Source organism: Malus domestica, chromosome 11, assembly GCF_042453785.1.
Source record: "Malus domestica chromosome 11, GDT2T_hap1".
Lineage (NCBI taxonomy): Eukaryota > Viridiplantae > Streptophyta > Magnoliopsida > Rosales > Rosaceae > Malus > Malus domestica.
The window spans coordinates 36901893-36917010 of NC_091671.1; the positions used below are offsets into that span (position 1 = coordinate 36901893).

Sequence of the window (15118 nt, forward strand, 5' to 3'; positions counted from 1 at the left end):
GTCCTCGGGGCAGCAGTGGTGCTTTCATTATAATCTGAAATAATAAGAGTACTAAGATAACTCACTCTATTATCTCCTCTCCTCTTCCTCTCTTTTCTCTCTTCCTTTCTTCCTTCTATCTCTCCCATGAACCTCTCACATTCATCTCCCAAACTCATTGTTGTGTTCCATACGACTTACTTTTATAGAAGCAAATCACAAACAACATAATGAAAGACTTACTATATGCATGTGAGCATTTACTATACACATTATTATACACATGTGGACAAGCATACCTACTATTTACAACAATTGAAAATTTTTACTTTTTCTTGCTATAGATTTTGTTCATGCGTTGTCATAATCCAATTCCACAAAATAAAACAACATCGCCTTTTTTTTTCTTTATTTCTTCTCTTTATCCAGAAAGAAAAAAAAAAGATTCAAAAATAAACTAAAGGGGAACAAATTCCCTCCAAATGATTGGTAGCCCCTCCTCTCTCTCTCTCTCTCTCCCGCCATAAAAGCCTTTCTGACGACGCTACCACTGTCTCCCAATTACTCTCTCTCCTCTCTCTCGCTCGCTTTTCTTCCCAGATATTTCCTCCTACTACATTGCCCCTCTCTCACTTCTCCATAGCACATTCCATCTCTCTCTCTCTCTCTCTCTCTCTCTCTCTCTCTCGCAATCGGACGACGGAGGAGCTCTCAGTGCTCGTTGGGAGCTCGAGTCGATTTTCGAACGAATCGGTTAGCTCTTTCTTTCTGAATGCAAACTATCTTTCGTTTTGCTTGATTGAGTGTTGGCAACTGCATCGAATCCGATTGCTGTCGTAGTTGTACTGATTCTTGCGAGTTAAGTCTGGATTAAGCGTTTCAAGAAATCATAACATATATTTATTTCAGTTTATTGCGAATCTTTTTAGGCAATGTAATAATTTTAGGAGCAATTTCATTTTATTTGTCAATAAACGTGGGTTATTTTTACTTACTATCCTCAAGTTTAGCAAAACTCTTTTACTAGACATTTTTTTCATATCTATTACTTTTAAATTTCGTTAGACTTTCTGTCAAGTGATTGATTAGGTTCTTACTAACTTCATTAGCTTTAGCCCTTAGCTATTCTAATCACTCATTAGTTTTATGTTTTTGGATTGCTTGGTCAGGTTACAAAACTATTGAACTTGATTTGTCCACTGGAATACACATAGGATGAAATTGTAATTCACAAAAAGATTAGGGCATAGGAAGCTTCAGGTTTCCAGCTAGTGGTAGTTTTCACAATGTCAAGTTTCTTATGTTACTAGAATTCTAACCTTCAGATGTAATCTGAAATGTTTCCCGTTCAAATTTCGATGAGTTATTTTCCCATTTCCTTTTGCTGTTTGAAATGCAGTATCATTTTTTTTATTCGTCACACTGTAATTAATTTAAGTTAGGAATAAAACTTTCGAATTTAAGTACATAAGAGACATACTCATCTAAGCAACTTGACAATAAAAAGTTTTGTTTGTTTTCAACCCCACGGCACATTAGAATTTCAATTTTTTAACAGCCCTTGATGTGATTCCACTAAAATTGGCCCATGATGTGTGCCCTTTTTACTGTCCAAACCCAAAACCAAAAGAACTTGCTTGCTTAGACTGGATGAAATTGGATGGTTAATTTGGTCCAAAATTCAGGATATTGCATCAAACTGGGGGCCACACAACTCTGTGTGCCAAAGCTTTATGTTTGCATGTGTGACAAATTTAAGTTTAGCTCTGCATATTCTCTGACTAGGTGAGTGTTCCAAGAGCTTTGCACCATAGAAGGTAAAAGAATCCCTCCCCTTATCTGACCTGAGCACATCAAAGCAAAGCAAAGCAATATTACCAATTCCACTTGGAGAATGCATGACTTATATCAAACGGAACACACCGTCACAGTGGCGTCCACATGTACTTGATTTATGTGTAAGTTTTTGTTTGCATGTTCTCATTATGTGATATGTTATCACAGGACGTCAATTGTGTGTCATATAAGTTGTTGTTTTCCATTTGGCTTGCTGTAGCAGAGAAGAAAACAACACACTGAGCGTTGCATGCACATCATATGACTTACTTACAATTTCATTGGCCGCTTCCTTCCATTTCGTCACATGTTTGTGGTTGTTTGTCACCCCATTTTCCTTTTTCCTTTGCTTTTCGATAAGCAAAAAGCCAGAGAGGAGAGAGGACCAGAAAATCTTTATCATCACTCAAAAGATACTCTGAGAAGAAGATACTTAAAAAGTTCTGTGGCGTAATTTGTTCCATGAAAAAAGGTTTTTTTTTCTCTTTTTCCAACTAGTCAATGAAGGTTAGCCTTTTCTTTTTCCTCTCAGATTTCCAGTGCCTGTGTTTTTGTGTTCATGTTTAATTACCTTATTTTATATGCCACTTTGATTGCTGGATAAATCAGAAATTTGCTTCTTTTGAACCATTGTTGGAATGTTCAAGTTTTTCTGGTTGTTTAAGGTCCAATAGTCCCTTCCGAACGTTAGAGAGGTCCTTACTTTTACCTAGATTAATTGCAGATTGTAAACGATCGATTCTTTATTAGGAAGTGATTATAGAAACTAATTAACTGTTTCTTCTTATCCGAGTGGCGTCTTGATATAGTTTTTGCCTCTAGACTTGGCCTGATTATGGTGTTTTCGGACATTTGGTCCCTGCTAGTAGGGACTCCAAAGCTATATGAAAAGAAGAATTGATACCTTGTCATTGTCGGTGCTTAATTAGTCCTAATTAAATGCTTAACAAATCATTATACTTGAATACGAAAGTGTTTGATGCTTCTTCTTGGTTTAGTAAATAAAACTTGACGTCGTAAGCATTGTCGCTGCTTTATATTTCATCGTGTTTAGTCAATGTTCGACTTGTCTGTGGATGAAATGATGGCCCTGCTAAGAATTTCGACCTAAATGGGGAATAAGGTTCCTCTCCGGATCCACTTTGTGAGGATCCAGATGATCCTTTAATGGTATCCATTCATCATAAATCGTGTAATTAAGTTTCGTCATTTACTATTTGTGTTCAATACTAAATAAAAATTTTAAAATGATTTTTGACCGTATAATGTACGATGAATGAACACGATTAAAGAATCTCTGGGATCCTCACAAAGAGAATCCGAAAAGGATTCTCATTCCCGAATGGATGCTTAATTAGTGTTTTATTCTTTGGTCCTCAATGATTCTGTCCCTGAACTTTATGCGCAGCCACGCCCTTTTTGGCTTTATAATCTAAGAACCAAATGAATGAATCACATGTTTGCATGTTCTAGCTTCCTTACCTTACTAATTTATTAGAAGAAAATGATTTTCGCACACTGTTTTTTTAAACTGTACACTCTTATTTATTTCTTGTCTTATAAAAAAGATAAAGTTAAAAACAGTTTTAAACCGGGTGTATAAAATAGAAAAAGAGTGTGAGGACATGAAACTGCTCCCTGTGTAGGCAGAATAATTTGAACTTAATGCGTGGAGAGCAAGCTGCGTTACCGACATGTCAAACAACCTAGTCAGATGGAGCGTGTTGTGGTCACATTGTAGTGATGGAAAGTCCATCAATTAGCAGTTGACGCTTCAGTCAAAAATTTTGTTTTCGTCAATGTTTGTCTGCTGTTTGTCCTTGTCAGAGACAAAAAACTATTGCTTCTAATGAATCTAATCACATAAGTTGATTAAATTATGTTTATCAGATATGTAATTAATAAAAAAAATGTGATTATGTGGCTTGCTTTGATCTTTCCTTATAAGAAGAAAATATATAGAAACTCCCATTTTCACAAGTTGTTTCCCTATAAATCTTTGAAAATCGAAGTCAATTTATAGATATATAGGATCAAAATCGCTAGAAAATATTGAAGGAATCCTTATATTAGAAATAATTTTGTTTTCCTTTCGTATTAAGTCACGATTCCACGCACAACCGCGTACGACCGCTCCAAACATTCCTTGAAGCCAAAACGTATGTCATTCAGTATTCTAGGATGTGAGTCATGTTGCTATAGTAACAATTTAGTGATATGGTATGCCCATATCACCGGCTAGAAATCAGCCACGAGTCCATGTACGATTGCCTGTACACATTTTTGAAGCCCAAAAGTGTGTCGTCCACTATTTTATGACGCAGGTCATGTCCCTAAAGCAACTTTGTAGTGATGTATTTTGCAGAGATTACAATTAGAAACCAACTATGCGTTTTATGAAGGTCAAATATGTGTCGTCCAAGATTCTAGGACATGATTCATTTAGCTATAGCGGCATTTTAGTGGTGTACTTAATTTGCATAAATCATCGGCCAGAAATCAGCTACACTTCAACATGCGACAGCCCTAACATTTTGTAAAGCCCAAATGTGCGTCGTCCAGTATTCTAGGGTGTTGGTCATGTCGCTACCATGTAGCAACAATTTGGTTGATGTGCTTTGTCACTCTTGTCAATGTTTGTTGTTGTCTTACTAATAAAGTAGGTTAACAATCATTGATGGATGATTACTTAGTTAACTGAGACTAGACGAGCTAAAAAAAACTATTAAATCTAAATAGGTTAGCTGTTACATTGCTATGCATAGAATGCTAACTACCTTCTTTACTCAACATTTGACTTGTGGATTCCATTTACACATTCAACTGGTAAATGTTTTGAAATTAAAAATTCTTAGGTAATATGTAGATAGAATCCCAAAATTCTTGAAGTTTTTTAGGACTAAACAATTAATTAATAAAAAATAGGAGAATTAAATTTTTATATTTTTAAAACATGAGAATATATCGTGTTTTCATTTGATCCGAAGTACCAAATTATGAAATTGGATGGAACTTATATTATATATTCTTAAGAAGTGTGTTGTGTGCTTGTGCTAATTTAATTTGTTAAGTTTAAAATAAAACGAAAGAAAAAACAATCAAGTGTTTTTTTCTATTTGTTGAACAAAATCATGTGTTAACGTGGAAAGTGATCTAACAAAAAGAAAATAAAAAAACAACAACAATGTTTATCTTACTGAGCGGTGTAGGCTGTATGAATTTTATAACGACGCTGTGTTCGGTTTTGTGCTAAGTCTTCCGCTTCAAGTACTCCATGTCCTTAATTTCTTAAAAGTTTCTTTCATGTCTTTCTAGATTTTCCTCCACTCCTTTTATCTTAAGGTTTTGCCTCATAATCGCATTTTCTAATCATAGCATCTTCGGTTCACATGTATAAATCACAAAAAGAAAATGACGTAACAAAAAAGACATGCAATGAAGTGAGTTCCAGTTGTTTTTCGGTTGGTCTTTAGCAACAAATTGTTCAAACTTTTGTTCTGGATGGGATAAATATCGAGTGAGAAGATATTTCTTTCCACTATATGCATTGGTTGACATAGTACTCTCAATTTCCGAAGGTCTTCGAGAAGGAAAGGACAATCTGACGCATAAATGTTTTTATTTAAAAAAAATGTAGAATTATGTAAGCGGCAGAAATTATCTTCATATTTCACTCCCAAAGAAAAAATGAAATAAAAACTTTCAGATTTTCAATTAATTAGTTGCTAATACAGCAGATTTGTATAAACCACTAAGCAAAGTATTTCTGTTTGGGTATAAATTTTTCTGTTTACGACATAATGATTGATATCTCCTGCATGGCTGTAAGGATTTCAGTACCTTATAACGCTTACATGAGGATTTTGTTGCAACTTCGTTTTTTCTCTCACTACGTTTTCAGATTTTGGAGATTACCATCTCTCTCTTCCTCTCTCTCTCTCTCTCTCTCTCTCTCTCTCTCTCTCTCTCTCTCTCTCTCCCCCCCCCTCCCTCTCAAAACCAGTGACTGTGTTTTAGTTGACATCCATCTCCAAAGGCATATTTGACTCAAACTCAAAGGGAGAGGTGGGTTTCTAGAGAGAATTCAAGAATTGTTAGTTTTAATATTTATCATTTATTATTTATTTGACTCTTGTTTTGTTTGTGCTGGTTCTGAACTCTCCGGGCAGGATTAAGTATGCTAATCGAAACAGTATATGATAATGCTTTCTCAGTTATTTTTTCCTATTTCGGTGTCTGTTGTTGTTTCATCTGTATGATGTTCATAATTTTTGGCTGAGAAAACCAGAGAACTCCGCCACTAGCCGAGAGCCGTGGGGTTTATTCTCTCTGTCATCTCCTGTTACTGCCATTTTTTACTCTTTTGCCTTTATGCTTTTAACCTTTTTCATGTCGATTTTATGAATGTGAGTTTTTAAATTGCTACTTTAAAAGACCACGAGATAGCGGTAGACCCCATTTTTTGTCTGTGGATCATGTTCTTGGCATGATTTTATTTAATATTCCAGTAAGCCTGATGTCACTTTTTTTTCTTTTTTTTTTTTTTTTTTGGTAAAAAGCCTGCTGTCACTTTTGTTTGTGTGCCAAGATTATCATGTACTGTTGTAGAGATGGCCTTGTTATATTCAGACCGAGTGTGTTACGATTTTTTGCGGCCTGTGGCGATGTTTTGATGACTTTGTTTGCTTTAAACGGAATGTAGGACACAGTTGTCCGAGGATAACTTGTGTTAATAAAGTTAGAAGGGAGGGTTCACTAATAGAGAGAGCGTATGCCTGGGAACAAGTACAACAGTAATTCGGACCACATCCCACCAAATCGAGTTGAACGGCTCTTGAGAGAAAGGGAGCTAAGGAAAAATAACAGGGGCTTGAACTTGAATGAACCATTTGAGCCTGAGTTGCAGTTAAGAGAAGATGAAAACTCAAAAGCCGCCTATATTGAACAATTCTTGGAAGGGGCTGCAGCTGCAAGGGCGCTTAATGAGGGATGCGAAAAGCAAGAGCGGAGGCCTAGCAGGCAACGACTGTTGGTTGTGGCTAACAGGTTACCGGTCTCTGCAATTAGGAGAGGCGAAGATTCATGGTCTCTGGAGATGAGTGCAGGGGGTCTGGTCACTGCACTTTTGGGTATGTGGTGTTTTAACTCTTCTTTAAATAATAAATACTGATGACCGGTTTAACATCTTTGTTCCTTTATCGAAGTCCCGTGTCTATCATTTTCATAAAGGGGACAAGATTTTCATCAGTGATGATATCCCTTTCATTTTGATTATGATTTGGTAATTAACCTGCAAAGATGAACCTAATTTGTACTGGATGGTTTTTTATTTTTTCTGCAGGTATAAAGGAGTTTGAGGCAAGGTGGATTGGTTGGGCCGGGGTAAATGTGCCGGATGAAATTGGACAGAAGGCACTTACTAGAGCTCTCGCTGAGAAGGTCCAAATTTCTGTACCTGGATTTCTTTTAAAACTGAAATTTTCCGTCATTCATAGACATTGGTTCAGCTCATTTTCACTCTTGCTTATGTATACAACACTTTCCGGTGTAAATGTCCATGAAATTTTAAGATGGTTGTTTTGTTCCTTACAGAGATGTATCCCAGTTTTTCTTGACGAGGAGATTGTTCATCAATATTACAATGGCTATTGCAATAATATTTTGTGGCCCCTTTTCCATTACCTTGGACTTCCACAAGAAGACCGACTTGCCACCACCCGGAGTTTCCAGTCACAGTTTGCTGCATATAAGAAGGCAAATCAAATGTTTGCCGACGTGGTTAATGAGCACTACGAAGAGGGTGATGTAGTTTGGGTCCATGATTACCATCTTATGTTTCTTCCAAAATGCTTGAAGGATTACAATAGTAAAATAAAAGTTGGTTGGTTTCTCCACACCCCTTTTCCTTCTTCTGAAATCCATAGGACGTTGCCATCACGATCAGAACTACTCCGTTCAGTTCTTGCAGCTGATTTAGTTGGGTAATTATTCCTTACATTCTGCACCAGTAATTAATTTTCTTTGCAGTTTACTTTGCTGATGATAATTGAGAAATGCTGTTACTAGACATTTGGCATATCTTTTGAATCTATCAAGCTTGGTTGTTTTTGCATCTATCATTGAGAAAGTATTTCATGTTGCAAAAACTAATGACATCTTGTTATATTCCTCAAATGCTTAAAACTATCTGGCTTTCATCCGCGATGCATAATATTTAGGTCTAGCCGTGATATTCTGTTTCTTTTGTGCTAAGCTATCTTCAACTGCATTCGTTTGCTGGCATGAGGCATGATATGGCTTATTGTATTTCACATGGTATAGAAATTTCAGAAATAGAAGACCCCATTTATGTAGAAATAACGTGTTCTGAACATTGCCTTCATTCCTCTTTTGAATTATGCTACAATCATCCTTAATAACCATAAAACAGTAGAATATCTAATCGGTAAAGCATAATTCAATCTCAATTAGCACAAGGAGGAGGCAATAATGGGGTATCAAATTACTAGGAATGGAATAGTGTTGACAGCTTTAGTTAACTATAAATTCTTCGAATTTCTATTGGTACTTTGAGATGTTGTGTGAAGTGATTTCATGCACAAAAACCTAATATGCATAGCAACTAGAAAGTTCCGTGACTTATTGTCTTGTTTTTTCAGTTTTCACACTTACGACTATGCACGACACTTTGTTAGTGCTTGCACTCGCATTCTTGGACTTGAGGGCACACCTGAAGGAGTTGAGGATCAAGGAAGGCTTACTCGAGTGGCTGCGGTCTGTATCTGTTCAATTATTACCTGTTCTTTTCTTGTTTTTTGGTATTCTATCTTTTAAGGTTCTAGTATCTTTTTATACAACGTTTAGCGTTTAACAAATTGAGTGATATACGCACATTGGAATCTAATTCTAGCTGTACTTGCACGTTTTAATTTCAGTTTCCTATTGGAATAGATTCAGACCGCTTCATACGTGCACTTGATGTTCCTCAAGTACAAGAACACATTAAGGAATTGAAAGAACGGTTCGCTGGGCGAAAGGTAAGTGTTCTTTTGTTGTTTCAATGATCCTAGACACATGGACAAATCCGCCTTTTATCTCTGTCTAGTGAAATCTGCCAAACACATGGGTAGTTTTAAAAGGTAGCACGCTCAGTCTTGCAACTCAAACACAGAAGTTTATTTCTGTTACCTTCTTTAATTTGGCATCATTACTCCAAGGAACTTCACAAGTGAGTTCGTTTTCGAAAAGGATGCTGGGAATAGAAGCCTTAGAAGCTTTTTTTTTTTTTTGGTCTTTTGTTTAGGGTCTTCAGTGAGAAAACAAATGAAATTTCCAAATTTCTTCTTCTGATGATCGATTCAACCTCTGATAAAAAAGATATACCTTGGTTATATTTCATCTCTTCAACAAGTTTAGTAATGAGCATAACGGCCCTATTGTTCGGATGGAGAGAAGAACCTACGATTAGCTTTTTCGGGAAATTTCCAAACGAACAATTTAACGAAATCTTTCAATTTCTTATTTTACTATATATGCCGCTTTTTTCTCTAGTTATGACTGTTTTTTTAACACTGCAGGTAATGCTAGGTGTTGATCGCCTTGATATGATTAAAGGGATTCCTCAGAAGATACTGGCTTTTGAAAAGTTTCTTGAGGAAAACCCAACTTGGCGTGACAAAGTGGTTTTGCTGCAAATTGCGGTGCCAACAAGAACGGATGTTCCAGAGTGTATGCCCCCTCCTTAGGATGCTTTGTCAAGTGTTTTTTGTACTCTTAGTTGCATTTAGAATAAACTAGGATCTATATATTCGTTTCATTTCTTTGTTTTATCTTGATGGTGATGTATAAACTACTTATCTTGCATTTTCACAGATCAAAAACTTACAAGCCAGGTTCATGAAATTGTTGGCCGAATAAATGGAAGATTTGGAACTTTGACTGCTGTCCCAATACATCACCTGGTATGCCCTTGATTTTCTAAGTAACTATTCCACAACATGTTATTGAAAGAGCCTCGGTGGAATTTAATACAAAGGATGTTGATGTGCGACGTTATTGGTCTGTCTTTATTAACATTCTGTATGATAATGGCATATTAGGAGACATAATTTAAATTTGAAAATGCTTGGATTCATGCCACAAGGGTCATTAGTTGGTTAAAGTTCATCTGCAGTGGAATTATATATCTCCTGCTTAGCACTATGCGATAAGGTGTAGTAGTTTTGTAGCACCTTATTAAGGGGTGCCCCCTCACAAAGGGGGTCTCAGTGACTAGGCCCGGGCGACTGTTTACCAAAAACATAGGTCTCTGCAAAATTGTAAGACCATGTATGGGGGATAACGCTTTAGTATTCTTTATTGGGTGGGGTAAACAAAATATATAAAAAGGTCGTACCCAGTGCACAAGGCTCCCGTTTTACGCAGGGTCTGGGAGAGGATTCATTGAGATTCTCAAATTTTGAAGATACTTTTTTTGAAAAGCCGAGCCACTAGGATGAAATAAAAAGAGTTCCGCATTATCAATAGCAGTTGTTTTTCTTACATATATCAAGTTTGCTCGAGATTTGAACGAATACTTCCTAACCAATTCTTTTTTTGTCTACAGGATCGTTCTCTTGACTTTCATGCGTTGTGTGCACTATATGCTGTAACTGGTACCATTCTACATACTCTGGCTCTGGTTCCCTGTTTCTTTTAACCCATTTTTTGCGAGCAAATAAGTTTTCGACATAACTTTTCAGCTAGTATCTGAGAAAATGTATATATAACTTTTCAGCTAGTAAAATCTCCTTGTGTCCGTTTGGTTTCGTTTTCAATTTGTCCAGATATAGCACTTGTCACATCTCTGAGGGACGGAATGAATCTTGTCAGTTATGAGTTTGTGGCATGCCAGGATGCAAAGAGAGGGGTCCTTATTCTTAGTGAGGTAATAACTAGAAATTTGCGTGCTTTGTTATGCTTCATCTTCACTCAAATTCTCATTTCTACCAATTTGATGAACTTATATTCTGTTTTTATAGCTGCCATGTTACATGGCTTGGATCGGAATCGGATACACGAAAAGTTTATCTGATTTCAAAAACGCATACAGAATCATCTTAAAAGACAATCTAATATTCGGTCTTTAGAACTGTAAACTCGAGTGTAATCTTTTTACCTCGTCCTTTTTCTTGCTTTGACACTTCCTGTTCCTTGTGTAGTTTGCTGGTGCCGCACAGTCTTTAGGTGCTGGAGCAATTCTAGTGAACCCGTGGAACATCACAGAGGTTGCCAATTCAATTGCTCAAGCATTGAATATGCCCTCTGAAGAAAGAGAGAAGCGACACAAGCATAATTTTTTACACGTGACAACCCACACTGCACAGGAATGGGCCGAAACTTTTGTAAGGTATGCATGCTTGAGTGTCGTGTGTTTAATTCTTGAAGCACAAAATTATTTCTTTGCGATGTCTAACGATGGTAAACCAACATAATTTAACATGGTTCTTGGCGATTCGTGGCATACATTTTGTTTTCCTCCACATCTTAACAGTTTAAGCTTTCGAGGACAATGTAAAACCTCTAAAAATTTAGCAATAATATGTTTTCTGAGTTGAAATTGGAAACATATGCCTACGCAGTTTCCGATACCTTGACCCTTACAAAAATCCTGAAGGACATGCTTGTATTTTAAAAGGTGGTGTAGATAGATTATGCACTGAGACTTGACATTCATATCACGATTTTTCAGTGAACTGAACGATACTGTTGTAGAGGCACAATTACGGACCAGACAGGTGCCGCCACCACTTCCAAACAAGGACGCAATTCAAAGTTATTTGCAAGCAAATAATCGATTGATCATACTGGTATGTCATGGGAATGTCCCAGTTAAGAAGTAATGTTCATGTACCTCTATCAAACCTTTCGTTATCATAGGTATCTACATGGTATTCAAATTTTAGCGGATTTTCATGGTATTCTTGGTCAAGTATAGGAAGTGTGATGCAATGCTCAGGTTTCTAGAAATGTCTTATTGGTAATCAGATCTACTTGTACACACCAAATCTCACTCCCCAAATTGTAGGTTTTGGTTATGCAGCATGCCTTTCTTTGCTGAGTAAACTGGCAGCATATAAAGGTTGCTTCCATTGAAGTGTTTGACATTTTAAGTAGCCAATAATACATCAAGTCTCTCACCAATTTTAATACAGTGAAGTATTCAGCTGTCTCATCGATTGTGAGACTCTTTATTATCTATTCTTCGGTGACATAAAGAGCTGAATTTTCTTCCTAAGCCCAGTTTGGATTTTATGGTTTAGGCATCACAGTTAAAAGATTTTATGGTTTTAGCATCTGGTTGGCATTTTCTTTCATCCATCTGAGCTTTCTGGTGATGAGAACTCAGGGATTCAACGTGACATTGACTGAACCGGTGGACACACCTGAGAGACGAGGTGATCAAATAAAAGAAATGGAACTTAAACTGCACCCCGAATTGAAAGAAACCTTGTCAGCACTCGCCAATGATCCGACAACAACTATTGTCGTCATCAGTGGGAGTGACAGATATGTCTTAGATGATGTAAAACATCGATTTCCACATCTAAGTTCCTTACCACCCTTATCTTATCCCTTTTTTAATTAAGGTGTTTTTACAGAACTTTGGGGAGCTTGATATGTGGTTGGCAGCTGAAAACGGGATGTTTTTACGCCTTACAAAGGGAGAATGGATGACAACAATGCCTGAACATTTGAATATGGAATGGGTTGACAGTGTGAAGGTGCTCGCGTCTTGAATTCAAGTAATATTCGGTTTAGTTGTATCCTCGTTCCTTCATACTTATAATGCTGATTTTATTTTTTCAGCATGTTTTTGAATATTTCACAGAGAGAACACCACGATCACATTTTGATAAACGTGAAACTTCCCTTGTGTGGAATTATAAATATGCAGGTATAGCTTCTTTTTTTTCAAACCATCTAAGCAGAAAAAGAAATCGGTTTTGTTGAACCCAATTTCACTTGGAGAAAGTTTTTTGAACAAGTGAACTTTGGTTACTCTAATTCCTACTTTTTTCTGTTTCCTTTTCACCTTATCATAACCGCAGATGTTGATTTTGGAAGACTTCAAGCAAGAGATATGCTGCAGCATCTCTGGACTGGCCCGATTTCTAATGCCTCTGTTGATGTTGTTCAAGGTAGCCGGTCTGTTGAGGTTCGAGCAGTTGGTGTGACAAAGGTGAAACTATGATGCTTTGCCTGTGAAAACAGTTGAAATTATTTTGCTTATATTTTTCAAACAACTGTTTTGTTTCTGAAAATTCTCTTTCGGTTCAGGGTGCAGCAATTGACCGTATATTGGGAGAGATAGTTCACAGTAAATCCATGACGTCCCCCATTGATTATGTGCTGTGTATTGGACATTTTCTTGGCAAGGTAACTTTCTTGTTCTGCAAGTCATGTATTTGCTCGTCTCTGAACTCGTTATTTGAGTCATTCTGAAAGCTTTCTTTCTGATATGAGGAAAACTCAGAATGTGAGGTTAATCCTTCATTGCATGCTATACTATCATGTTGAAGACTCGAAACCCTCGTTTTTCGTTGATTTATGATGTTTTTCTGGTATGGGAAAGAGTGTTTATATGCTCTAACTTCCAACTGCGGAGAATGGAGAACATTTGATTCAAGTGTTTGTTCATTTTCATTTCAGGATGAAGATGTGTACACCTTTTTCGAGCCAGATCTTCCGTTTGAGCCGATTGGTCTTCCAAGAACCAAGATATCCGATGGACTAAAACCAAACGAGAGAAGATCTTCTTTGAAGGCTCCGGCAATCAAAGGCGGGTCAAAATCATCTCAGAGCAAGGCGCAACGGCTTGTACCAAACTCTGAGAAGAAAAATGCAAATCATAACACCACGAATCCACGATGGCCATCTCCAGAAAAGATTTCGTGGAACGTACTTGATCTGAAGAAGGAGAACTACTACTCTTGCTCTGTGGGGCGGACTCGCACAAATGCTCGCTATCTACTTCAGTCCTCGGATGATGTTGTCTCGTTTCTGAAGGAACTGGCCGGTGCATCTTCCGCAAGCGTTTCATCTTCCGATTGAGAGATATAATGCTCTAAGATTTCTCGAAAGTGTAGCTTCATATGCTTCTGAGTGCTATTACATCGTAGATATTTCTAATGCTTCAATTGAAGTGTTAGATTGAGTGATAGAGTAGGTATTGAAAGCATCTAAACCAGTGACAATCAAAGACTTGGGAAGAGGAAGAAGAAAAAAAAACACACCACACGAAGTAATATCCTTACTCAAATATGCAGTTCTTTTGCTTCATTTGTCTCCACTTATTTGCATGTGTCATTTCCACTATCAAATTTGGAGGGTGATTTTGCCATCCCCTTTTCGCCTTAGGCCATCTCGAGCCAAGGGCGATAGGTTATTTTTACTTCGGAAATGTGCAAAGTCCGTCTCTCACAAGGAAGCTATATTCCTAGTCGACAAGAGGCTATGTTCTAGTCAACAAGCAGGGTTGGTTACTTGTAGGGAGGCAGATTGTCTGCCCTACTGTTTGGATGCTCTTTCCATCCCCTCCCCTCCTATTTATGCGATCACGGTTAACCCACGTTAACATTTTATATTCTTATTATTTTTTGTCTTATTATTTCTATAAAAAAAATTAATATAAAATGTTAACGTGGCTTAACCGTAACTGCACAAAATAGGAGGAGATGGGAAGGGCATCCAAACAGGAGGGCAGACAATCTGCCTCCTACTTGTAGCACTCGAGTTGAGTGGGTCGCATTCAGCCCTCCGACACGCTTTTTGTGGGGCCCACGTGGACTTCATATCTCTCTCTCTCCCCCTCTAAATCTAATAAACTATTAAGTACTATAGTTCTATAATTCATGGAGATGAACAAAAATAATCGAGACTACACATTAAAAGATATGTTTTGTAGGGACATATATCTTGGAGGGATAAAACATAGCCCACCGCTCTTTAGTCGTGCACTAATCCAGATGGCTTTATGTAATCTTTTCTTTCTTTGTAATCATTAAATTAAATAATCAAAAGAGAATCAATGTACAAATCAAGAGGAATGCAAAAGGCGAAAACAAGAGCGCAGAAATCAAAATTTGTTAAGAACTCACGAATACAGTTGCCCCTTAGAACCAACTTGTAACGGCAGAGTTCCCAAAGATGTACAATCTTTCTAACGTTCCTGAGGCAACTTTGAGCCACCACCAGATCGTGAGTCGTGACAATGGCAACAACAGAGGCAGAGTCGAACAGATCTCGCGGCGAAATTGAACGG

At 37.3% G+C, this 15118-nt stretch overlaps 1 protein-coding gene across 7 annotated transcripts; it reads left to right on the forward strand.

Annotated features, from left to right (window-relative positions):
• The first annotated feature begins 531 nt into the window (after positions 1–531).
• LOC103408057 (alpha,alpha-trehalose-phosphate synthase [UDP-forming] 1-like) lies at positions 532–14136 on the forward strand. 7 transcript variants are annotated; one of them, XM_070808247.1, is made up of 19 exons: positions 532–732; positions 1765–1937; positions 6518–6944; positions 7157–7254; positions 7408–7796; positions 8475–8589; positions 8751–8852; positions 9393–9543; positions 9688–9776; positions 10421–10469; positions 10641–10741; positions 11016–11203; positions 11546–11663; positions 12203–12379; positions 12456–12578; positions 12664–12751; positions 12906–13036; positions 13135–13233; positions 13507–14136. In XM_070808247.1, exons 3-19 carry the CDS (start codon positions 6587–6589, stop codon positions 13906–13908), a joined length of 2778 nt encoding a protein of 925 aa, XP_070664348.1. In that variant the 5' UTR covers positions 532–732; positions 1765–1937; positions 6518–6586; the 3' UTR covers positions 13909–14136. The 7 variants fall into 7 exon arrangements, with proteins under 7 accessions (XP_070664348.1, XP_070664347.1, XP_070664351.1 ...); XM_070808246.1 differs by lacking the exon at positions 1765–1937; XM_070808248.1 differs by lacking the exon at positions 532–732 and having other exon boundaries at positions 1911–2322.
• The last annotated feature ends 982 nt before the right edge of the window (positions 14137–15118 follow it).